This window comes from Mirounga angustirostris, unplaced genomic scaffold (assembly GCF_029215605.1).
Source record: "Mirounga angustirostris isolate CCGP_5_RB_7025 unplaced genomic scaffold, mMirAng1.0.hap1 SCAF_4, whole genome shotgun sequence".
Lineage (NCBI taxonomy): Eukaryota > Metazoa > Chordata > Mammalia > Carnivora > Phocidae > Mirounga > Mirounga angustirostris.
The window spans coordinates 11,416,761-11,442,539 of NW_026991712.1; the positions used below are offsets into that span (position 1 = coordinate 11,416,761).

The 25,779-nt window shown below is 42.7% G+C and overlaps 1 protein-coding gene across 10 annotated transcripts in view; it reads left to right on the forward strand.

Annotated features, from left to right (window-relative positions):
* The window catches only part of ASAP1 (ArfGAP with SH3 domain, ankyrin repeat and PH domain 1), a 348,641-nt gene that overhangs the window by 200,898 nt on the left and 121,964 nt on the right, over nucleotides 1-25,779 (forward strand). For 9 of the 10 annotated variants that reach the window (XM_045895867.3, XM_064587867.1, XM_064587866.1 and 6 more), the window contains one exon: nucleotides 19,724-19,869. In XM_045895867.3, the coding sequence (XP_045751823.1) occupies nucleotides 19,724-19,869 (146 nt within the window). Of the gene's footprint in view, nucleotides 1-19,723; nucleotides 19,870-25,779 lie in introns of those variants that run through there. The other variant, XM_064587870.1, reaches the window with a different exon arrangement.

Consider the following 25,779-nt stretch of genomic DNA (forward strand, 5'->3'; position numbering starts at 1 on the left):
CCAGAGAAGCCACAGAGGCTGAACCCTGGTATCTGTTTCCCAGTGTTTTCATAATTTTCTTGTTTTCTCACAGTGCTTAAGTGACACAAAACCCATGTGATGTTCTTTAAAGTTCTAAGAAGGATTTCTTTATTTCTGGTTTGAGATGACCAGCCAGCCCACCACCACCACCACCTACCCCACCAGATGATTTGAACATGGTTTGCATTTATTTGACAGAGCGCACAAGCAGGGGGAGTGGCAGGCAGAGGGAGAGGGAGAAGCAGGCTCCCACTGAGCAGGGAGCCCTAGGAGCAGGGAGCCCCAGGATCATGACCTGAGCCGACAGCAGACGCTTAAACCACTGAGCCACCCAGGCGCTCCTCCCCAGATGATTTGAAAGATGGTTGAGAATGGTGAAGGGTCTTACTTTTACAATGTATTTATTATGATTACACATAAGCTTTATCAGTATGAATTGGAACACAGTATAATAACAACAAATTTTATTGGAAAGACAAGTTATCTCCCCAGAAGCCCTTTAGTTTGAAAATGGCTTGGGGACTTTGTCTCTTTCTCTTACGTCCCGTCCCGTTGTGTATGAGGACATTCAAAAACAAAAAACTGAGTTCTGTGAACTGCTTGATCAAGAGAAAATTTTCCAAGCTATTCAGCCTTCCCATCTTGTTTCTAAGTTTTGAAGTGTTGATGTTAATAATCTGTGAAGTATATTGTCATTTAGAAAGTCTGCCTTGGTACGTGTGTCCCTCCCTCCCTCCTTCCTCCCCTCCCCCACTTCTCTGTTCCCCTAATGTATTTAAAATAGCTAGTAGTTTCTTGAACACTAGAGACTTTAAAATATGTTGCAGTCTTTGACATTTTTCTTTCCAAAGGCAGAGCCTAATTCTCTTCTCCTGGAATGTGTGCCAGACTTACTACCCTCCTCTAATGAACAGAATGTGATGGAAGTGATATCATGAGATTTCCAAGTCCAGTTCATAAAAGAGATCACTTCCACCTGGGTCTCTCCACTCCTCCATCATTTGTTCTGGAGGAAGCCAGCCACCCTCTTTGCGAGGAAACCATGAACCACCACCGTAGCGACTGCCAGCCCCAGTCATGCCTTCAGTTGCCTGCAGCCCTGCTGACATGCCGCCTCAAGCTTTGTACGAGACCCTGGCTCAGAGCAGTAGACGAGGGACTGGCATTCATAAGATTTCTGCCCTTGCAGACACGGGCGTGTGCACGCAAATCCCAGGCTCAGCAAAAGTCAGTGTGTGTCTCTTGAGAAAGAGGAGCTCGCTGCTTGTCAGTGCTGTTAAAAACACAAAGTGAAACATACCGTACTTTTATAAAATGAAAGAGGCATGTATTTCGTAGAAAGCATGGATGCACCAAATTTGTTGTTGTCAATGATCTAGTTGGGTTGCATTTGTTAATCTTTTTGAACAGATGTATTATTACATCCATGTACACTTTTCCTTGGGAGTGAAGACCAAGAATATTCCTGCTACTAGGTCTTTTTCTGTGATAATTTTTTTTCACAAATCCAAATGTGGATTTTATTATTAAATAGTGGCTTCCTTAAAATTCATGCCAAGATCTATTTGGAATACATTTTAGCTTATTAGTAACACATGGTGCCCCCTAGAAACACATAACATTGTTAGTCTGAAAGTTGGGACTCTTTAAATCCTTTAATTTTAGTGAATAAAAAAATGACAGTGGTATGTAATTTGATTGTAAGCATATGATATGGAAGCCTTATTTCCAAAATAGAGCACGATTGTCATAAATAGTTCAATAACCTTTTCACATTAGGGAAAAAAGCAGTTTCCCTTTGCCTTCCCCCTTTTGGTTTAGAATTATGGAGTGAGTAGTTTTATAAGAACATTTGTGTTTTCTAAATCAAAATTAATGTGTGATGTTCGCCCCAGATTTTCATTTTGTTAATTTTATCTATTTTAAGAAGTAGCTCACAGTGTGTGACGAAATCTAAGATTTTAAAGGTAAGGTGCTAAATTCATCAGTGGATAGGAAAGTGAATGGTTTTGTATCTAAGTAAGTTCATTTTAGCTCTTTTAGTTAACATTTTGTCAAATTTAAAGGTATAGTAGGAAGTGAATTGTAACCAAAATTGATAAATTAAGTTTGGTGTCTTACCGTTGTATCATGTAATGGTATTTTTAAATCCTGTAGTATTCAGTGGGGAGAAAAAGTTTCCTAACTGAAATAGTTAAGAGATAAAATAGATTAGAATTTTAATAGAAAGATGTGGAAGCATAAAACGTCAAAAGGTATACAAAGAGCACCTGCTCTGTTTAGGAAATTTTATATATTTTTTGCTCTTTTCTAAGTTTGCAGATTATCATCTGATTTTTGAAAATTTTTTGAATTAAAGTAAACTTGTTAGTAAAGAAATAATTTTAAAGATTTTATTTATTTATTTGACAGAGAGACACAGTAAGAGAGGGAACACAAGCAGGGGGAGTGGGAGAGAGAGAAGCAGGCTTCCCGCTGAGCAGGGAGCCTGATGCGGGGCTCGATCCCAGGACCCTGGGACCATGACCTGAGCCGAAGGCAGACGCTTAAGGACTGAGCCACCCAGGTGCCCCTAAAGAAATAATTTTAAGCCCTCAGAAGTAGAAGGCTTTAGATTGAAATTGTAAATACCTTTTGGTGGTGGTAGTGATTTAAGCAAAGTCTAAACAAATTACTGGGGCTTGCAAGGCATTTTGCATTTGTGGGTCCATCATTACTCCTTAGGAGGTGAAAACAAGTTGAAATAATGAGTTCCTTCAAGATGGTCAAGGAAGGAAGCTTTTTCTAAAAGGAAGTATACTTATCCAGGAGAGTATTACTCCTCAAATTGTGAAGGGATAAAATAGGAGGAATTTTTACAACTGCATTTAGAAAATCGAAGTCTCTTTCTAGAGTAATCTTATAACTCCTAGGCTGTTTAAGAAGTTCCAATTTTCATATTCAAGCCATTGGCTGAAATACTGTTACTTAAAATTAGAGGCTATCTGGGTGTGTGAGGGGAGGTGCACACACTTCATCTGCTGGCCTGGAATGAGGGCTCTCAACTTTAAAATGAGTTAATTTTTTATGATGTATGCACTCATGGGAGCATTCTTTATGAGAAATTAAGTCATTTTATTTTTTTTTAAATATTTTATTTCTCAGAGAGCACGAGTGGGGGGTGGGGAGGGAGTGGCAGGCAGAGGGAGAAGCAGGCTCCCCGCTGAGCAAGGAGCCTGATGCCTGATGTGGGGCTTGATCCCAGGGTCCTGGGATCATGACCTGAGCAGAAGGCAGACATAACCGACTGAGCCACCCAGGTGTCCCAAGAAATTAAGTCATTTTAAATAAAATTGGGAGTGCTCATTCCACAACCAGTACCTTGGGTTTTTTTTAAAGCCTCAAGATGAAGAACAGAAATACTCGGTTAAAGGTAAATATAAAAACACGTCCTCGACCTTAATAGTCCAAATTTTGTAGAAATAACAAATTACATGGGCGCCTGGGTGGCTCAGTCGGTGAAGCATCTGCCTTCAGCTCAGGTTATGATCTCAGGGTCCTGGGATCGAGCCCCATGGCAGGCTGTCTGCTCAGAGGGGAGTCTGCTTCTCCCTCTCCCTCTGCCTGACACTCCTCCTGCTCTCTTTTCTCTCTCTTTTTGTCAAATAAATAAAAAAAAATTTTTTTTTTAATTTTTTAGAAATAATAAATTACAGCTGACCTTTGTTGAGCGCCTATCTACCCGGTGTCTTACATACATTTACCATGTTAGTTATCTCAGCAGTCCTGTATGCAAGACACTATTATCCCCACTTTAGGAGTGAAGTAACCTAGTTTAAATCACTTATACAGCTATTAAGTTTAAATTTAAACTGGTTTATTTACACAGCTGGTAAGCAGTGATGAGATTTGAAAGTTAGGTCTTTGTGATCCCAAGGCTGCTGAGGCAGAATTGTCAGATCAGTAACTGTCAGGTGAGAGTGACTGCCAGCCCAGGATGGGGCACTGAGAACTCAGAGGAGTGCAGGGCCTGTGGGCCCAGTGCCCTGGGGTGACTCACCTGTGCAGGGAGAAGGACAAGTAAAACAAGCAGCAGTCCTACAGCATGAAGGTGCTAGGTTGGTCTCTCAGAAAGAGGAGCAGCTTTCTCACTTTATTTAAACAAACCAGATGGGGCAGGCACCTGGATGGCTTAGTTGGTTAAGCATGTCTGCCTTTGACTCAGGTCACGGTCCCCGGATCCTGGGATCCAGCCCTGCATCGGGCTCTCAGCTCAGTGAGGAGTCTGCTTGTCCCTCTCCCTCTGCTCCTCCCCCCCCAGCTTGTACTCTCTCTCTCTCCCTCTCAAATAAATAAATAAAATCTTATAAATAATATATACATGCATACAAACTAGAACTGACACTGACTAGCCACACAGTATTTCTCCACCCTCACTCCTGTTACCAGGTGCTCTGTCATTGGCATAATTTATGAATGAACAATGAAGCCCGTAAACCAGTGTATTCTCTGACAGAGACTAAAATGCTTCCCTCACAGCCTTAGTAGCATCATGGAAGAGGTTACACAGATTTGGGATCAAATACTGACTTAGCCTCTGATTGGTGGCTGGGAGCACTTTGTCAGAGAATACTTTGAGCAGTTGTTGCTTCATTTCTGAAAATGGAAAAATAGTTTCCACCTCACTGGACCGTGGTGAAGCATAACACAGGTCATGTAGGTACCCAGCTATAGTGTCAGTGATGATTACTTCATCCTCCTTGACTTGAGGCTTTCTGCAATAGCAGAGGGAAATTCGGAACAAACTTAATTGTGTGTGTTTAAATTGCTTCGCTTTACCCCCCCCCCCATGTTGTGAAAGTTGGAAAGAACATACTTAAAATATTTAATATGATACTGGGATATAGCGATCATCAGTGGTAGTTATTATAATTACACCTAGTTGCAAAAATTTAATCAACACTGGAAAAATTTTAGCCAGTATGTCTTCAAATTATTTATTCTTACATTGTTTCTTCTTTTTGTTTCTTGGACTCAAGTTACATTTGTGTTAGACTGCTTGAAATTCTCCCATAGGCCATTGAGATTTTATTTTTAATCTTTAAACTCCTTGTGCTTCAGTTTGGATAATTTCTACCTTCAGGTTTCAGATTTACTGCTCATTTCTTCTTCAGTATCCAGTCTGCTGTTAGTCTCATCCAATTAATTTTTATTTCGGATACTGTATGTTTTTAGTTCTTGAATTTCCATTTGGTCCTTTTTTAAAACTTCTGTCTTTCCTGAAGTTCTTCATCTCTTCACCCATTTTATCCATCTTTTCCTATAAATTCTTGAACTTATTTATAATATTTATTTTGATGTCCAGCATCTAGGTTGTCTCTGGTTCTGTTTCTTTTGACTGGGTTCTTCTCTCTTGATTTTTGACTACATTTTTCTGTTTCTTTGTATGTCTAATAATTTCTGTTTGCATGTAGACATTTGAATTGTATGACATAGAGACTCTGGATTCCTTTATCTTCCTATGAAGTGTGTGGTGTTTTATTCTAGTATGTGGTCAAATTTCTGGTGATGACCATCACCTTGATGTTAGGGTAAGTTTATTTTAGTTTTGCTCATAGTCCCAGGATATAGCCCTTAGTCCTGCAACATCATCCATACTCGTATGGCTCGATCTGCCTGGGCTTTCAGCCCAGAGTATTTATCAAGCCCTGCTAACTCTGTGGGATTTGAATTCCAAACTCTCCTCAGCGTTGGGAAGTTGCTGGAATCTGCTTAGCTCTTTAGATGTTGTTTTCTGCTGGGCTTCTTGAAGTACATGCTGCTCAGGTCAGCCAAGGACTGGAATTGAGGGTGTGTCCTTTTCTGTGACTTCGTCCTTTCTAGGATTTTCCCCCTCAATTTCCAGCTGCTGAAGCAATCCTAAACTCTGACCTCTGATACCTCAGCTGAGTAAAATGCCACTTTCTGATTGTGTTCTGTTCTCCTTGCCCAGCATGGACTGAAGTCTGCCCTTAGGAGAAAAGCCAGTTAAATATGGTCTTCTCTGGTATGGTTCTCTTCCTTAAACAGCGATATCCCCTCCTGTTTCTGCCTGCTTTTGTTTGCTCTCCACTGGCTTCAAGTGGTTGTTTTTTATGTTTTGTCCGTCATTCGTATTCGTTATAAACAGGAACATTAGTATGGTGTAAGTTACTCTGTCAAATTACCAGCTGCAGATCCTTAATTATAAAAATTATATATGAGTAATTCGTTTATTAAGATATAAGGGATTGACAAAACACTCTTGACTCACAGGTATTTTAGCATAGTTGGACTTTATGACAGTATATTAAAGTGACTTAAAGAGAGATATGTCTTCAGCTCAGGTTTTGGATCACAAATACCTGAATACAGAAAATAGGCACTTTGTTCAGTCAAAACTATTTACAAAGTACAGGAGAGGTGCATGGGTAATTAAATGATAGGATAAGCAGTCCTTTGCGTTCTTGAACTTATGGTTTATTGTAAACTAAGTGTATTTACCTTACAGTCATACTTTGAAATTAAGTTTTAAAGTCTGCATGTTTGGGAGGGGTGCCTGAGTGGCTCAGTTGGTTAAGCATCCCAACTCTTGATCTCAGCTCAGGTCTTGACCTCCAGGTTGTGAGTTCAAGCTTCATGCTGGGCATGGAGCCTCCTTTAAAAAAAACCCAGAAACCTTTGGGCTCTCAGCTCAGCGGGGAGTCTGCTTGAGATTCTCTTTCTCCCTCTACCCTTCCCCCCCCATACACGTGCTCAAGTGCTTGCTCTCTAAAATAAATAAATAAATCTTTAAAAAAATAAAAAATGAAGTCTCCACATATGGGAAGTAACCCATGGAGTCAAAATAACCATTGAAAATCCTTGTATGGCTAATAAAGCCACTTGAAATTATAACTCATTTGGTATTTTTTAAAGTATTGGCATTCCTTTAGGAGCCATGGTATTTAAAACACATACACACATACATACACATACACAGTCTTTCAGGCAGTCACCCTTAGCTCAGGGAGAAGCTTCCCCTGTGAACAGGTGAGGAAAGGGCAGATGGTACCATCCCTCCTGCTCCCAGACACATACTCATTATTGAGTGATGGGAGGGCCCAGGGCTATTTACATTGTTTTTGCTCTCTCTTTCCCTTGTTCTTCCAAATTTACTAGAGTCTCACAAATTAAAAGCACAGATGTGTGATACCCTCCTTGACAATTACAGCCAAGGTTCTGCGGCCAGCCTCTATCTTTCTGCCTCTTAGTCCACGTCACATTTTGACCATGTTCTTGGATGGTTTATGTCTCATCAGACTAGGGTTGTGTTTTCCTGTATAATGACATGGCAGTTAAACTATAGCGAAAAGTCTGGAGGAATGCCAGGGTCTCCAGTTTTATTTCTGTGTATGGTATTCTCCCTAGGTTTGCTTAAATTCTCCCTCTCTCACACATGCTCCCCTGACCATGTGGAGTGTCCCCTGTGAGGCAGACCCACCACAGCTCTTTTCAAAGAAGGCCCCGTCTTAAGGCAACCATGCTCTGGGATAACCTCTACAAAGCGGTCATGCATGTGTTGAATTCCATTTGCGGTTTGGATGAGGACATGAATTTTAAAGTGTCTATCTCTAGGACTGGAAGTACCCTCCAGCTGACTCTTTAGCCAGGAAGATAACTACTTACTGATTTTTCTGACGCCCTGCTTATGTATGGAAATCACACAAGTTGTTATTGATTCTGAAGTGTTTTTCATGAATCATCAATGATGTAAGACAGAGTGATTGGGGGTTGATGGAGGATGACTATGCGTGGCCAGTTTGTCACCTGCCCACACAGACAACAGGATATTCTCGGATCTTCCATGTCTCTGATAACCTGTCAAACTTCTACTTTTTCTTTATAGAGAAGTGCAGGGGGCTTGCACTCTGGAACACCTGGGGCTGGTTTTTTTTTTTTTTCTTTTAATGGCATTTTCTATTTGTTTTTCTCACTGTAAAAGTATAATTTATATTAACATGTTTGCACTAGAAAATTCAGATAAAAGAAGAAAATGCTAATCAGCCACATTTCGTTCTTAAACTCTTTTTCATCGTGTGGATTCTGAATCACACACGGCACACTTTAGGGGGCACCAGGCACCTTTGTGTGCTCTGCCGTCCTTGTTCTCTTACTTGTCTGCACTCAGGGCGATGCCTTTTCCAGGAGCCCTGGGGTGGAGACGCCTGTATTGCTCTACTGTTTGGGGGTGGTCTGTGCTGCCTGCACAGTGAGGAGCGGGGGAGGCCTTCTGAAAGAGCACTGGGATGTGATCTCGGCTCTGGCTCCCAGTAGCTGAGTGTTCCTTAGCAAGTCCTTTCATTTCTCGAGACCTCAGTTTTCTTCTCTGTGAAAAAGAGAAGATGATCCCTACCTTATCTATTGATGAAATAGTGGTTATGAAATGAGACCAAGATTCTTTTGCAGTCTGCAAGGCATGATGTATGCCCCAAGGTGGGCCTCATAGGGTCCAACAAAGAATGCCTTTCTCAGGGGCATCTGGGTGGCTCAGTTGGTTGAGCATCCGACTCTTGATTTTGGCTCAGGTCATGATCTCAGAGTCTTGAGATGGAGCCCCACATCGGGCTCCACGCTCAGTGCGGAGTCAGCTTATCCTTCTCCCTCTGCTGCTTCCCCTGCTCACACTCCCTCTCTCTCTCAAATAAATGAGTCTTTAAAAAAAAAAAAAAAAAAAAGGTATTTCTCCAGCCACCAAACCCAGAGAGGCCTGCTTGCACGTTTTGATCTCTTTTCCACACATAGGCTGTTGCCCTCCCTCAGACTCACTGGACTCTGCACCTATCGAGGGCAAGAAGCTTTGTCTTTAGTTTCAGCTGACATTTCTCTCTGATCCTTAACATTCTGCGGTCGTCGATCCCTTTGTAATTGGAGAACAACAGACCTTCTCCAAATTAATAAAAAACTTGCAGGGCAGAATTTTTCAGGTAATTTTAGGAGTTTTTAGAAGCTCTGAAATTGAGGTCAGAACCATTGATTGATACAAATAGTACATTATATGTAGAATATGCATATAACATATAGTAGTAATACATAAATAAATGGTTAAAAAAATAAATATTGGAAATGTATGCTCTAAAATGTTTTACCAACAGGTATAGTTGATCAAAAATAGTCTGGAGAGCACTAGTCTAGAGATACCTACACGGTCCGGTCCTAGCCTAGCCTACCTCATTTACCAGGACAAGAACCCAGTGAACTTTCAGTTAATCTCGAATTATTTAACACATAACCACGACCTGAGCTGAAGGCAGACACTTAACAACTGAGCCACGCAGGTGCCCTATTTAACACGTAATTTTTAAACCAAGAACCTGAAGCTTGGAAGGACTAAGGTTGCATACCTAATGACCTACCTAACCTTTCTATACCAGGGTAGGTGCTTAATGAAAGTTTGTGAATTAATCATGAAATGTGGGGCCATATTTTTAAATTACACCTATTTACAAAAAAGCTCAGCCCCTTCGGATGGTGGGCAGTCAACTGTAGAAGGCTGGAATAGAAGAGGAATGGTTGTCTCCTTCCTAGCTTTTCTTTGGGGGCAGATCTCAAAGCATGAACATTACCCAGAGAGCTGTGAGCAAACCCAAGTGTGATGTGGATTTTATCTGGCAGTTAGGAGGCCTGCCTGAGGGAGCCAGAAGAGAGGGCTTTTTAAATGCTGAGTAATAGCCTTGTGGAACTCTGCGGGCATCTTGTCTTGGGGTTCTGCTAGTTAATGGATTTGTCAGTTGTTGCGGAAATGGGAGTCTGCATGCTGAGTTTCCAGATAACCCCCTTGGGGCTGGAGCAGATTCTTGCAGAGGCTTGGCTAGAATTTTGAAAGAACAAATCCAAATTCAAAATGACCTTGAAAAATCAGAGGAATGAGTCATCCCGAGTGGCATGGAGAAAGGCAGTTTAAAAAAAATGTGCACGAGCCTTTCTGCCTTTAAGGATGTTCTTTTAATCTTTAACAAGTTTGTACTGAGTGGTGGTGGGAACAGATGAGGAAACAGAGGCCCAGGGAAGTGAAATAACTAGCTCATAACCGAGGGACAAGCAGACTCCCCACTGAGCAGGGAGCCAATGTGGCTGGATCCCAGGACCCTGAGATCATGACCTGAGCCAAAGGCAGATGCTAACCGACTGAGCCCCCCAGGTGCCCCAACTCTTCATTCTTCAGGGTGTTGCTCAGGTCACCTCTCTTGGCTGCATCCAAGTTTTGTCTGTGTATTCCTTTACTTACCAGATACTACGTGGGTGCCTACAAGACCCTGTATTAAATAAGCAATATATTTTCATGCAGAAGAAAGAAAATAAAATGCATTGCTGATGGATAAAGTATTTAAATACTCAAAAGAGAATAAAACTAAACCAAATAGAAGGCTCAGGAACTTTCTTTAACATTAGAACCCTTCCTCATGCTATATAAAGAGATATATTAGGTTGAATTAAAGCTTTCTGTGTTTTTTTAAAAAAAAAATACTAAATACTAGAAGATTTGGGAACCTAAGCAAGGTAGGAATCCCAAAAGTCTTTTGGGTAAAGATTGGTATATTTGACGACATGAAATGTAAAAAATTCTGTGTGGCAAAGAACACCATAAACTAAGTGAGGAGACAAATGGGAGAAAATGTTTGCAGCATGTATTACAACAGATTGTTGTCCCTTCTGCAGAAAGTCTCCCTACAGATTGACAGGGAGAAGACAAGGATGGAAAACAACAGGCAGGAAAGGAAATGTGAATGGACAATAAAATACAGCAAGATAACTCGGGCTTACTATACAGTCCAGTTTTTCACGTCCCTGTGGCGAGAATTAAGAAGAACAGTAACATCTATGTGCTAGCGAGGCTTTAGGGAAATATAGTCTTCTGTTTGTACTGCTGTTGGGTCTGTGCATTGCTACCACCAGCCTCTTTGGAAACATAGCAGTAGTAATTAAAATTTGAAGTATGCACCCTACCCCCCAACAATTCTACTTTTGTGAATATATCTTTTCAGAGATAAAGTGACAGCATATAAGAACTTATGGATAGAAATACTTATTGCAGCATTGTTTTTTGGTAGCAAACACTGTGGGAGTCTCTCAGGGAGATAGTTCTCCAAATCATGGTGGAGTTTACTATGGAATATAATCACAGTTAAAATAATGAATTAGAGTTAATTACATTCAGTTTCTTGATCCCTATTCAGTAAGGAAAAAGCAAGCCACAGAGTCTTGTATTTAATATCGCATTTGTGGGGCATCTGGGTGGCTCAGTTAATCGTCTGCCTTCAGCTCAGTCATGATCTCTGGGGTCCTGAGATCAAACCCCGCATCGGGCTCTCTGCTCTGGGGAGCCTGCTTCTCCCTCTCCCTCTTCCCCTCCCCCCATTGCGCCCCCCCACGCACACTCGCACGCGCGCGCGCTCTCTCTCTCTCTCAAATAAATAAAATCCTTAAAAAAATCCCATTTGGTTTTTTAAAAGTGAGAAAAGGGGAGAAGACCCCTTATTGTATGTATGTATGTATTTTTTAAGCATAGAGAAAGCTTTGCTGAGATTATTAACGCCCCACATCATTAACTTCGCTTATTTCAAGGAGGGTATTGGAGAAAGGGAAAGGAAACTATCATTTTTATGAATTATTTTTGTAATTTTAAAAACAAATGGAATTAAAAATTGTAAAGGGTGATTAGTGCTTCAGAGTATGTATAGGATAGTATAAAAGAATTTATCCCTTTGCCCTCTATGCCAGCACTATAATTTATGACACATATTACATGGCTTTATTGCTACGTTATAGCTCATTGTATTTTATATGGCTGGCACGTGGCCGATACTCAGTATTTTCCGAAGGAAGGAAAAAGGACTTGTTCCAGGAGACTTTACTACATGCGTTGAGCATTTGGCTTTGCACTGTGTGCCAGGGCCAGTGCTGGGGACCAGGTGAACAACAACAGATTAGGTAACGCTGGGAACTTGGACATTGCAGGAGGCTGTGGACGGAGTGAATGACAACCTTGCCTGGGAGGTTACACTTACCTTTGATCTTGAAAGAGGCAGGTTGAGGCCTGGAATTGTGACGGAGCCAGGCAGACTGGAGGACCTGAGGTGGGTTGTGTGGCCCTTGCGCAGCGATCCTTGTACCCAGGCTGTGCTCCAGGAGAGCCCTCTGAGCTGGGGAGGCTAAAATGATAAACACAGTTGCGCGGGACTCTTGACACAGAAGATAACTTACATAAAGACACAGAGAGAGAAGCTAGGCTCTCAGGAAGGAAAGTATGGGAAGTTAAGGAAGTGAGACTCACTGCGGGGTGAGGGATGGTTCCTCCCCTATCATAAACACCCACCGTAGGCCCAACGCTGGAGGAAGCGCACTATAGGCTTTTCCCATCCTGTTCACATAGTAACCCTATCAAGAAGCATTACTGCAGTTAGGAAAGCAGAGTCTGAGATGATGATACGGTTTGTCTTAGATCCACAGCTGGTAAATGGAAGACCTGGGATTTGATCCACAGTCGTATGTATCCTAGAACCCTCCAAGAAATACCATGATGTTTAGATTATACCTGAATGTCCATTAACATCAGAACTTCAGCTCTCCATCTCAGGGTGAATGAAAGTAATAAAGATCTTTTTAGAGGCTTACCATGTACTTTATAGATTATACATCTGTCACATTTCACATACGAAAACCGAGACCAGGGACACCTGGTGGCTCAGTCGGTTAAGCATCTGCCTTCAGCTCAGATCATGATCCTGGGATCCTGGGATTAAGTCCCACATTGGGCTCCTTGCTCAGCGGGCAGCCTGCTTCTCCCTTTGCCCGCCGCTCCCCCTGCTTGTGCGCTCTCTCTCTCTCTCTCTCTGACAAATAAAATCTTTAAAAAAAAAGAAAGAAAGACCCAGAAAAGTGCCTTTTCCAAGGTCACAGATGGCCAGTGTGGACCAGAGGGAGTTTCAAACCCAGGTCTCCGTGCCACTTAGGCCCATGTCCCTTCATCATATGATGCCTCAGTAAACATTAGGTGGTGCTTGGTCAGGGTTGGGGAGCTCTTGAGGATGGATTTATTATTAATGCTTTCAAGGCTTTTCCTCATTAAATAGAAATAATCCTTCATGGTTTTATAATGTTCTCTGCTCCTGCAGCTACTGTTTTCCCAAAAGAGCTTTCATATTAATTATGACATCTTTACCTCTTAGCATTCAACCTCAAGGAGTAGGCTGGGTGTAGGTATTATTAGACCTGTTTTATAGATGAATTTAGGCCCCTGAGAGCCTTAGTCACCTGACCAGAGACACATGATAGAGGCTAGAGCTAAGACCTAGATTTTCAGGTCCCTCGATCACTTGCCGTCTGGCTTAAAAATAGCAGACTTCTAGGGGTTCCCGCACTTAACCAAGCGTAAGGGTGAAGAACACGGGCTGTACAGTGCCTGTCGTCAGCACTTAGCTAGGTGACCTAGCTCCACCCCCTAAATACCAGTCCCTGCATCTGGAAAATGGGGAGAAGAATAGCACACCGTCCTGAGCATCAAATGAAGTAGTGCAGGGCAAAAGCACAGTTCCCGGCCCATTAAGTAATCAAAAATGTAACTGCAATTAATTGTTCTTATAATTAGTTATTAACAATTTATTACCACTGTTATAATTATTATGTCATTGTCATTATTGGGAACAGGAGGTCTGCCTTAGTCCGCTTTGTTTCTTAGTGTTTATCATATAGTAAACCCCAAATGGGTGTTTGTGGCATGTGTCATGGCATCCTTTACAGTGTTTGCTGGGTCTGTCCATGGAAAAGGATGGGTTTGGAATCACATGAGGCTGGGTTCCAGTGCAGATTCACCAGCGATTTTCACTTCTTATCTATTAAACATTGCCCTGAAGGACTTTTAGGACATTCAGTGTGATGTATCCCACTACACAGTCGGTGCCAAATAAGGAGCAGCCGTGATTACAGCGACAGAAAATCAACGGTTGGGTTCACAGGCCAGTTGGGAAGTTTTGTGAAAGTTTCCCAGTTTGATAAGGCCTAGCACAGGGTGAGAATTGGGCAAACATCCGTCAGAGAAAGGCCTGTTTACTATTTGCTGCGGTTCTGAAAATTCTGAGTAGGGCCTCATTGGAGGAATATGCAAGACATTTTTAAAGAACATTGTTTTGTTGTAAGATTTTTATTTGAGAGAGAGAGAGCACGAGCAGGGGCGAGGAGGGGTAAAAGGAGAGAGAGAAGCAGACTCCTCGCGGAGCAGGGAGCCCGATGTGGACTCGATCCCAGGACCTTGGGATCGTGACCTGAGCCGAAGGTAAACGCTTTACTGACTGAGCCACCCAAGTGCCCCATTTTTAAAGAATATTATTTAAAATATATATATATTGAATTTTAATGTATTCTCAGGGCACATGTTACTGCAGCCCCTCGGAACGTATACTCTTAGGGCTGTCCCTGACTTCGGAGTATTGCTGGAAGCCTCTGCCCCTGGCGTGAGGATGCCAGGCTGACTCCACCGCAGTGGCCTCTGATGGGCAGCCTGCTGCTGTCATCGCTGTTGTCCTCGTCATAAACATTTACTCAGCTTATCGTGCACCATGCACTTGGCATGCAGTAAATTAATCTCCATAATACCTCTGTGAGGTAAATACCATTGTTATGTCCATTTTACAGCTGGGGAAGATGAGGCTTAGGAAGGTAAGTTACTTGACCAAAACACCACACAGGTTTAGTGATAGGCCTGGGATTTGATCCCAGATCTTTCTGACTTTGGGATGTGGGAGAGAGTCCCCAGCTCTGAGATCTTAAAAAAGCCTAAGAGTAAAATCCCTTATTTAGGAGTGGTGTGACCTCAGACACATTTTTGCATCTAAATAATGAGGATGAGGGGCGCGTGGGTGACTTAGTCGTTAGCGTCTGCCTTTGGCTCAGGTCATGGTCCCAGGGTCCTGGGATCGAGCCCACATTGGGCTCCCTACTCAGCGGGAAGCCTGCTTCTCCCTCTCCCACTCCCCCTGCTTGCGTTCCCTCTCTCGCTGTCTCTCTCTCTGTCAAATAAATAAATAAATAATCTTTAAAAAAAATTAAATAATGAGGATGATAACAGTACTTACATTCCAGTCCTGTTAATAAGAGTGAATGAAGCAATGGACGTGAAGTGCTTAGTGCAGTGACTGGTGTACCCTGGGTACTCGACAAGCCAGCTGTTATCACTATCATTATTGAAATAGTAAATCACTGCTTTGGTATTGCTGTGGGGCTTAAATGTTGAAATGTATATAAAGGCCCTTTCAAGCTGCGTGGAACATCTTAGGTGATTAGTATACGTTAGTCATCACCCCAAAGAAATGCCAGCCGTTGAAATCCTAAATGGCCCTTTCTGGTTCGGCTGGTAAAACTACATTATTTTGTCCTTTTTTCAGAACTGAAAGGAATTACCTAGCTCTTGGAATTGTCTTACATTCTGCAACAATACCATGAATGCCAGAAATTCCCTACAGATATTCAAAAAGCATGAATCTCCATAATGGCTGGATCAGATTTCTCTCTTCCCTTGTTCTTTTCTTTTATCCAGTCTCCATCCTCAGCTGCTTTCCCCAGCGCCCACTTTACCAACTTCCCAAAAGTCTGCCAGCACTTAGGTAGACCGAGGATCCTAAAACAGAGCTTATTCTGTTCTCTGAAAGGTCCTGATCAGGCTATTTTCTGCCTCATCGGCCCTCCTATTCAGTTACACCTGTATCTGTGACAGTGTTCCCCACCAAAGCCCTGTATTTCTCTCTTCTTCCCTAAACCCCTGAATTTACCTTTTGTTTATCTGCTTGCTGCACTCCTCCCTCAGCCTCTGCCCTTGTTCTGTCCTCCACCAGAACCCTGTCTCTGCCCTCTCCCTCTGCACCTGCCGAAAACTGGCTTGGTAAGCCCTTCACTCCATACAAAGGGATGCATGCGTTTACAGAATTTCGCTAGTGAATTGTCACTGTTAGGTTTGTTATATATGTTAAAAAAAAAAAAAACTTAAAACATGAGACATACGTTCCTGTGCTGTTTGATTTTAAATACGTCTCCCTGATTTATAACAATCCCGGCTCTAGCGGTAATAGTGACTGATCTTTTTGGAGGCAGGTGCTACGTGCCAGGTACTGTTCTAAAAGCACCTTACAGTTAATCCCCATAATTTCTGCCCTCAGCAGGATTATTAGTACTGTCCCCGGGTATACCTCACTAGACTATGATTTTTAAGATGTATCTGTACTAGGAAATTTCACACATACATACATATGTTCGATTAGCATACACACACATACGTATGCACATAAATTTATGTGTTGGCCGTACGGTTGTTCTTTTATGGAATTAGCAGAACATACAGGACCCATGACCTTACCTGTACTTCCTTATCAGTCTCCCCTTCCACCTCTCTCACGTCACATTTGATGTTCCACCTTCCCGTTAAGCCTCATTCTTCCTTGCAGGGTTCTGGTGAGGGTTAAATGTGATACTGTAAAAAGCATTTGGGCCCAAGAAGGTTCTTGACAAATGCCAGTTCTCCCTTCCTGAGGCTTGTCTCTGCCTGAGCCAAGTCTGTCTTGTTTTTTGAGGAGTCCGTCATCTCTGATAGACTAAGAGCTTCTCGTAATTCTTTCTAAACTCTGCATGCCAGTCCAAACTCAGGAGAGTGGTTTTGTCTAGGGAGGGAAGGAAGAGATCGGAATTGGGGGAGAGAGGAAGCATTCTGTGGCACTTTATTTCTTAAACTGGTTGGTGGGTACATGAGTGTTCTGTTAATCTGAAGATTATGATATATGTCTTCTGAAATATTTTCTAATTCTGAGCAGACAAACAAAAATCCTCTATGCTTGTGTTTTACTAGAGACACTTCTTTGAACGCAGTTGAACAGGCAGTTGAATTGCCTTTTTGCTGGCCTCCAAAAGCAGAAGAGGGTGTCGGGTCTGATGGGATTCTCTGGGGTGAGGTGAGGCTGTTTGGCCTCAGACAAAAGGTATCAGGGGTAACTCCAGTTTATGAGGAGACCAGACACGTGCATCCTGTCTGTCGAGCTGATGTGGCCTTTCTTTTGTGTGTTTCTGAGCCGCTTCCCTCCGTTACTTGGGCACTAACCAGAGCTACATTTTATCTTTTTTAATATCTCAGGCTAAAATGCTGACATCCACTGTAGGCATCATGAATTTTTGATGCGGTGATGATTGGAAGGCTGCTGGGCCTCACTTCATTTCTCTGGAGCGCTGTGACACGTTTCCTTCGGTGCATTGACTTCCTTCTTGGGCTGCGCCCCCGTGCGGACTCACGGTTGGTTCCGTGAGGGCCCCTGGCTGCCGGGCAGTCATTGAGAGTGTATTTGAGAATGCAGTACTTTAGATTTTTCTCTCAATTATTCATCAATCTAGGAGGTTTAAGAAGGGAATGCTTCTGAAATTCCTGAAAAGGAAATCAACAAATCGAAGTCAACAGATATTTATGGAGCCCTCACTCCTTAAGCGCCGCTCATGGAAAAACAACAAACACAGTGGTATTAGTTGGGTAGGGACACGGAGATGAGCTAGAGGTAATCCCTGCCTCTCGTGGTCTGGTGGCAAGGAAAGATCTGAACTTAAACAAATATGATGTGATGTGATGGAAAATACTGCAAAATAGGTGCAGAGAATTATAGGCAAGGAAGGATAATTGCCAACTAAGGGAAGGCTTTCTAAAGAGGTATTGAAGGAAGCCTTTAGAGAGATGATTTTGCTAGACATGATATTGTTAGGTATTTACCGTTCATTTATTCGTTCAGTAAATATTATGCCTCTCCTGCGGGCCTGCATACATATCCGTGCCTCCCTGTCCTCCACCACAAAGGAAGAGAGAAGTGGGGAGTCCGGGTATCTGAAATGCCTCCCTGAGGAAGTGGTGTACCTTGGCTCCAATCATACTTCCTTGCTCGTGTGTATCACGTTCCATGCCTGCTTCCCTTAAGGGTGTAGAGATGTGCGGTGCTGCCTCCCAGAGCCTGCAAGGATGGGGCACCTGGGTTTCTGTTATAAGTGCTAACATCTGATAGAAGAGTCACAGATCTGATGCACAATTTAAAAGAATCACACTAGATGCTGTCTTGACAGTAGACTGTAGGTGAGCAAGAACTGCAATAAAGAGACTTTTGTAGGAAGCTTTTGCAGTGGTCAAGGTAAGAAATCATGTTAGATAGGGTTGATCCCCGTGGGGGTAGTGAGAACTTGTCAGATTTTAGTTGCATTTTCAAGGTAAAGGCAATAAATAGGATTTGCCAATGGGCTGCATCTGGGATATGAGAAAGAAAAATCAGTATGACTTTGATGGGTTTCAGCCTGAATGACTACAAGAATGTATTTGCCATTAGCTGACCAAGATACAAGGGTCTGCAGAAAAAGAGGGTTGGGGGCAGAACATTAAGGGTTTGCTTTTAGCATGTTGAGATGAGAGTTATTGGGCATCCCAGTGGAGATATTGAATAGCAGTTGATATAGAAGTCTGTATTTCAGGGGGGGTCTGGGCTGGGGCTATCATTTTGGGAGTTGTCAGCTGATAGAAGCTATCCAAAACCACAGACTAAGTGAGATGCAGAGAGTGAGCATTCATAGAGAAGAAAGGCCCTGGGCTCTCCAACATGAGGAGGTCAGGGAGATGGAGATCCAGCAAAGACATTGGAAAGGAGCAGACATGAGATAGGACAGTCAAGAGAGTATGGTATCCTGGAAGTCAAGTAGAGAAAGTGTTTCAGGGAGGTGGGAGCTGTTATTTATGGAATACTCACTCTTTTGAGAAACTTTGGATACTTTATATCAGCTCATCAGCACCCCAGTCATGTCAGATAGTATTAGTCTCATTTTACAGATTGGAAAACCAAAGCTCAGAGTGAGGAAATTTATTAATGCCTCTGATGGGCCATAAAAGTTAAAAAACTGGTAAGTTAGCAAGCTTATAGGTGGTGAACTTCAAACTTCAAACATAAATCCGTCTGATCCATGCCTGCACAATTTGCACCGAGAGAGTGTATGTGAAAAAATAAAAATAAAAAAAAACGCTGTTCCTCAGACCTGAGGCTTAGAATTAAAGGAAATTAAGTTGAGTTGCAGAGAAAGAAACATGTTAGAACCCATGGATTCTTCTTTTGCATTTCAAGATAGATTTTTTATTTTTAAGATTTTATTTATTTATTTGAGAGAGAGAATGCGTGTGTGAGTGAGGGAGAGGGGTGGAGGGAGAAGGAGAAGCAGGCTCCCCACTGAGCAGGGAGCCCAGCTCGGGGCTTGATCCCAGGACCCTGAGATCATGACCTGAGCCGAAGGCAGACACTTAACCGAATGAGCCACCCAGGCGCCCCAAGGTTGATTTTCTAAAGAGAATTTTCTCCTTGTTCCCTGATCATCATAGTTTCTTAATGGAAACACAGTGTGCTTTAAAATGTGATGATAATTTGACCCCTCACCTGTGGGGTCCATGGATTAACTGGGATGTAGGTGAACTGAACACTATAGAAGAACGGGAAATCTCCTTTAATAGAGTGGGTGAAGACATTCAGTGCCCCGTTGACCACCTCTGGACATGTTCAATGAATAATTGATGCAGTTTCTCTTTGCTTTCCTTTTAAGAGTTTCTAGTGATCAGTCAGGGTTCAAAATAACTCGTCATTGTGGCAAATGATAGCTCAGACTCCTCTCTCTTTTTTAGATCACGTACAAAATGAAGAAAACTATGCACAAGTTCTTGACAAGTTTGGAAGTAATTTTTTAAGTCGAGACAACCCAGATCTTGGCACTGCTTTTGTCAAGTTTTCTACTCTTACAAAGGAACTGTCCACGCTGCTGAAAAATCTGGTAAGCCATGGCATAAGGGATTTTTTTTTTTTTTTTTAATTTACAGCCTGACCGAAGTGCAATAAGAAGATAAAGAGAACAATCTAATAATCTCCCCAACCCCCGGGCCTGGGGGTGAAAAAATTTTAAAAAAAAATTTAAAAGTCTCAGGTATGGAGTCACATATATATATTAAAAATAAAAAATACCATTGTAAAATTCCTAGATCCAGCTCATAGCAGGGGTTAGATTTCTTGAATCAGAGAAACTGGTTAACCTGAATTCTCTTGCACATTCTGCCGCTACTTCAGTTTGGGTTTTGTTTCAGATAGCTTTTAGCAACTGTTGCTTTTTAATTAGTTGAAAGAGTGATGATGATTTCTGTGTCGAACATACTCTGGAAGTATACACTGCAAGTGTTACACTTCACTTGTATGAAGACGAGCACGCGTCTTGGTCCCTGCTTTACAGATAACGAACCTTCCCAGTTCCTCATATCCTTTTAACCCCCTACCGAGAAAAAGATTTTGAGATCGGGGGAATCCATGGTTACAGAAGGTGATGACAAGAAGAATCCCTAAAAATCTGGGACAGGAGAGGTGCTGACCCTAGGAGGCAGACACAGAGTTGAGGGTGGGGCAGTCTCTGCAGTGGGCACTGGTGTCTGGATTCCCGCCCTCACACCCTGTTGGCACTGAGAAGGTTCATTCTGGGTAGCGCTACCACCCACACTTTCTTATGCATTGAATTAAGCAAGTCTCTCTTCTCCAAAGTCCCAAGAGATAGAGGTACAGGGAGGTTGAATGGTGCCAGAGGAAAACTATATCATACTTTTCCTCGTCTCTTTCCTGAGGAACAGGAGCTGGTTCTTCCTCTCCCCCAGGCTCTCAGGATGACACCTTTGCCTCCTTTAAGAACTCAAGCTCAAGATGTCTTGACCTGGGTCAGTTTCTGTTAGATAGGCTTCTCTGGCCTTATAGGAGAATCTTTTTTTTTTTAAGATTTTATTTATTTATTTGAAGAGAGAGACACAGCAAGAGAGGGAACACAAGCAGGGGGAGTGGCAGAGGGAGAAGCAGGCTTCCCGCAGAGCAGGGAGCCCGATGTGGGGCTCGATCCCAGGACCCTGGGATCATGACCTGAGCCGAAGGCAGATGCTTAACGACTGAGCCACCCAGGCGCCCCCTTATAGGAGAATCTTGTCACAGATCTGTTTGATACAGATGCTTACCTTACAGATGGGTACACAGTATTGGAAAAATGAAGATGGTCTTTCTGTAGTGTATTAACCTGGATATTTGACCAGTCAGAATATCCTCTTTTTTTTTTTCCTGTCGTACTAGATAAATACATGCATGTGTCTGTCTTCCTCACAGCTTAATTCTAATTTGTGGTTTAATGCCATCGAATTAGTCTCACACAGTGACAGCTAATCGTAAAACAAAGGTTGAGAATGGAAATATGTCTTATTTTCAAAAACTTCAGAATTTTGAACTTAGGACCAACATATTCCTACACTTTGGGGTTTATTTGACAAATCCATGGTATCTCCATAAATCTTGGGAGTCGTTAAATCTCTTATATTCAGAAGAGGGCCCTCATTTCTCCTTCCTCTGGGTACTGCCTGTCTTTCTGCTGATGGCATTGCTCAAAGGCTATGTGGTGGGAAGAAAGGAAGTGAAACAGGACTCCGACTATTCACTTGGGTAATAACTGGTAACAGACTTGCACAGGGAGGAAGTTCTGTTTTCCCCTGAGCTAGGTGTTTTCACAGGGATATCTTGCTAACCTTTAGTTTCCGGGACGCCAGATGTATTTGGCTTTAGTTGAGATTCATCACTTGCACGTTTCCTGGACCAATCCATTCCTACACTCCCCTCCACTGTGGGTCCCTGTGCACAGTGCATGTCGGCCCCACAAGGCAGCGGTCACTCGGGCATCATTCATCGTCTGTATTTGCTTACCCAGTAATACATTTGCTGACCGCCCTACAGAAACCACTGATACTTATTGAACACTTTGATGAACCTGGCAATGTGCATGTGTAGATTTCTTATTCAGCATCTTACAACAATCCTGTGGTTATTATACCTTCAATCCAGATGAGAATGTTGAGGCACATTATTTAACTCGTCCAGGTACATTGTTAGTAAGTAGACATGTGACTGAGTCCACTGTCTCTACCACCCTACTCTGTAATACTGCCTCTGTCATCTGCCTTGGTGGTTCAGTGTTCAAGCTGATAGTGGGGTTAGACCTAGGTGTTAGGAAACACACCTTGATGGTTGTGTTTCCCCAGCGAGAAATGCTGATCTCACTGGTCCCCTAAATTTACTCCAAGCTGCAGGCCCTCTTCTTCCCTGTCTACTCTCCTTTAAGGGTTAGAAGTCTAAGAAAGATCTAATAGAAATTGCCAGAAGGCCCAATTCATTTAATTAAAACAAAAACAAACATGCTTCCCTTTGAAGAGAGTGGTGGCGTTCTGATGAGCGAGCAGGTAGACGCATCTGTTTGTACTCTAGTTGGTTACTAAGGAAACACTCTCCTGATTGAGTAAAAAGCCAGTCCCAGGAGTTTATACAACCTGACAACAGTTTCAACAGCTTGCTGCTTCCCTTTTTATGTTCTGCCAGGAAAGGATAGAGCAGACCCGACAGGCGGATGGGGCCAGGCCTTGGAGCCGAGAGCTCAGAGGAAGGCCCGCCCCCAGGAGGGAGAAGGTTCTGGGCCAGCTCGCAGCACCTCTAGTCCCCAGATAAGGAGCTTGTTGAAGCTTTGAGTATTTCTCAGGAGAACCCCAAAAACCCTATTCTCTTAAGCTAGTGGAGTCTGGAAACATTAAGCAATAATGGTTACAGGTGGAATTTAGGGAGTAAGATAAAAGAAGATACTTTGGCATTTTTAGCTTTTCCAAATTGTATCCTCAATCCAGCCAGCAAATACCAAATGTCTGCAGTGGCACATACTGAAAAATGTCATTTTCTAATTAAGATAGTACATATAATGGAAATCTTACTTAAAATAGAGGAAAGGGTGGATTTGGGGGTCAGATCTAGCTTTCTGCTTTTGACTAACTCTAGAAAGAGAGGAACTTTCATCGTGTTACCTATAAGTCATCCGTATTATGAGTGTATCGTGTTGAGGTATTTCTAAAAGAGAAATAGAAATATGACCTACTAAGTGATGGTAACTGTCTCATCGCTACGTAGATGTTTGTTTTCATTTCCCAGCGGTCAGTGATTGTGGAGGGTTGGATGATCAGCTGGGAGGAACTGCACAGATGTTGGCACTAACATCAGGCAGGGCTGGGGCTGGCTGTCCTCGCCCAGCTTACGGCTGCTAACTGGCCAATGTCTGGGGACTGCAGGGAGGGTAGCAGTTGTAACCATTCACGCTGTGAGCCTGTACCAGAGTTGATGGACCAAGTCAGGTTTAAAGTAACTCACCTTTCTTCCTGCTCTTGCCCTCCACATACTAGAAAACAGTTTTTGGAGAAAGTTGTTTGACCTCCTAATGGAGGATGAGGGAGGCTGGGAAGGCTGGGGGTTGGAAGCCGGGTATCTGTCACACCCGGAAGGCCAGCTCCCCGCAGAGTAGCCTCACTACGAATGGTTGGACTTCTTCAGCGCTAGTCTCCTTATCTGTCACCTGGTAGCGTGGGACTTGATTGAGATCACAGGATTGAATCACTAAGCACAGTATTTGACATGTGGAATTTGCTTAACAAATACAAGTTTTGATTCTCTTACTTATAATTATATTTAATTTGTAATTATTATTACATCTTCTCATTTGATCTTTATGGCTACTCCCTGGGTAGAGGCAGGTATGAATAGTCCTGTTCCATTTTACGGATAAGTGCACCAAACCTCCAAAAAATAATGTGCCTGGGAAATAGTGGATTGGGGGCTTGATTCCAGGTTCCCCATGCACCGTTTCAGCGACACTGCCCCCCAACAGTTACAAAGTAACAGCATTCATTGCCTTTACAGATCGTGGGTGCTTACGGCCCACCTGGCTTGGCTAGAACCTAAACGGGTCGCCATCAACCCCTATTTGTGTTTAGCTTTGAAAACTCTCTCTTGTCTACTTTTTCTCTTTCATTTCCCTCATCAGTGAGTTATAATAAATCAGAAAAAGAGAGCGTGTTAGCTAATAGCTCACAAACTTGTGGTCTTAGGACCCCAATCTTAAAAATGATCAAGGACACTGAAGAGTTCTTGTGCTTGTTAATGTGGAACATTTCTATTCCTACTTACTGTGTTATAATTTAAACTTGAGAAATTTTAAAGTCTCTTAATTCATTTTGTTGCAATATGCTGTTTGGTTGGACAAAAAGTACAGCCTCATGCAGATCTCTATATTGGAACGGAAGAGGAGCACTTGAAGAATTAAGGTGATTCTCAGTATTCTTTGATGCTATATCAAAACTTGACAAGTGTTAGTTTCTTTGTAGTTAATAGCCGTGTGAATCTGAAACCATATGTGTGACAGGCTCACTTTATTCATTTTTGAGAAAATGTTTGCCAAATACCCACATCTCACTACCACAGTTGTCTTTCAAGGGAAAAAAACGGTGTCCCATTAAAAAGCTGATGGACAAGGGGCAGCTGGGTGGCTCAGTCAGTTAAGCATCCTACTCTTGGTTTCAGCTCAGGGTATGATCTCAGGGTCATAAGATCAAGCCCTGCGTTGGGCTCCACACTGAGCATGGAGCCTGCTTGGGATTCTCTCTCTCCCTCTTCCATCCCCCCCCCCACTTGCACATACACACTCTCTCTCTCTAAAAAAAAAAAAGAAAACTGGAGGGAAGCTGACAGACGAAATCAGCTATTTTAGCTTGCAACTCAAAATACTGCGTAAGTGCTTTTTCTCAAGATAACTGTCATATTTTGGTGTGCCTTGAGAGCGGCTAAGATGTACTCGGGTTGATATGTAAACAAATCAGTAATTTTTACTGTTTCATCATGGGCATTTTTATATGAAAATACCCTCCCCCCCCACCCCCCCTCACGAGCATGACCATGAAGAATACAGTGACCTAGGTTGGTGTTGAGCAGGACCCCAGTGGCTTTACCTCCATTACTTTTGTACTGTTCGTGCTAATGTGTAAACGGTGGAAAAGTCAGATAAAATCTCAGTATTATTATGAAAGTACTTTTGACCTCGGGACCTCTAGGGGCCTGTGGACCACACCTTGAGGCCCACTGGCGTAAGAAATCACTGGCTGTGATTCCGGCCCCAGCCCTGAGTGGGTTGATAACATGGCCTGACTTAGAAGCACGGATGTCCTCACGGGGAGAATGAGGACGAATACCTTCCGTGCCCTATGGTTTTGTGAGGATCGTCATAGCACACATGTGAGAAACTTTGTAAGCTGCAGAGTCCTTGAGTCACACGCAGCAGGCTGTTACCGTATTAATAGACTCCATTAATATTAATACTGCTGTGGCATTAATAGCCACTGCAGGAGACTTTATGTATTTTTTTTTTCTTATTATAAAAAGAACACATGCCTGATGGGGAAAATTTAGAATCCAAAGAGAAAATTGCAGTTTCTCTTTTATATTCTCCCTTCCCAGAAATAACCGTCATTGATATTTGGGGTTTATCTTTCTAGTCCTCTTTTCTGCACCTTTTCTCCCCCCAAGTAGATGAAATCATATGTTCTAAGCAACTTTGTATTTCACTAGATTTCATTTAGTGTTGGCATTAGAGCATTTGCCCTTCCCCTAGTTGGGACAAATTACAGATTCAGAAGCTTGAGAGGATGTGACTTTCTAAAGAATGCCCTGTGGTGGATTCATCATCCTTGGCAGTTCAGCCCTTGTCCCCATGGCAGCCTCGTCCCACCCCTGTGGTGAGAGCCCATGCTGGGGACATCCACTTGATGGCAGCCCAGGTACTCAGGCAGGAGGAGGACCCGGGACT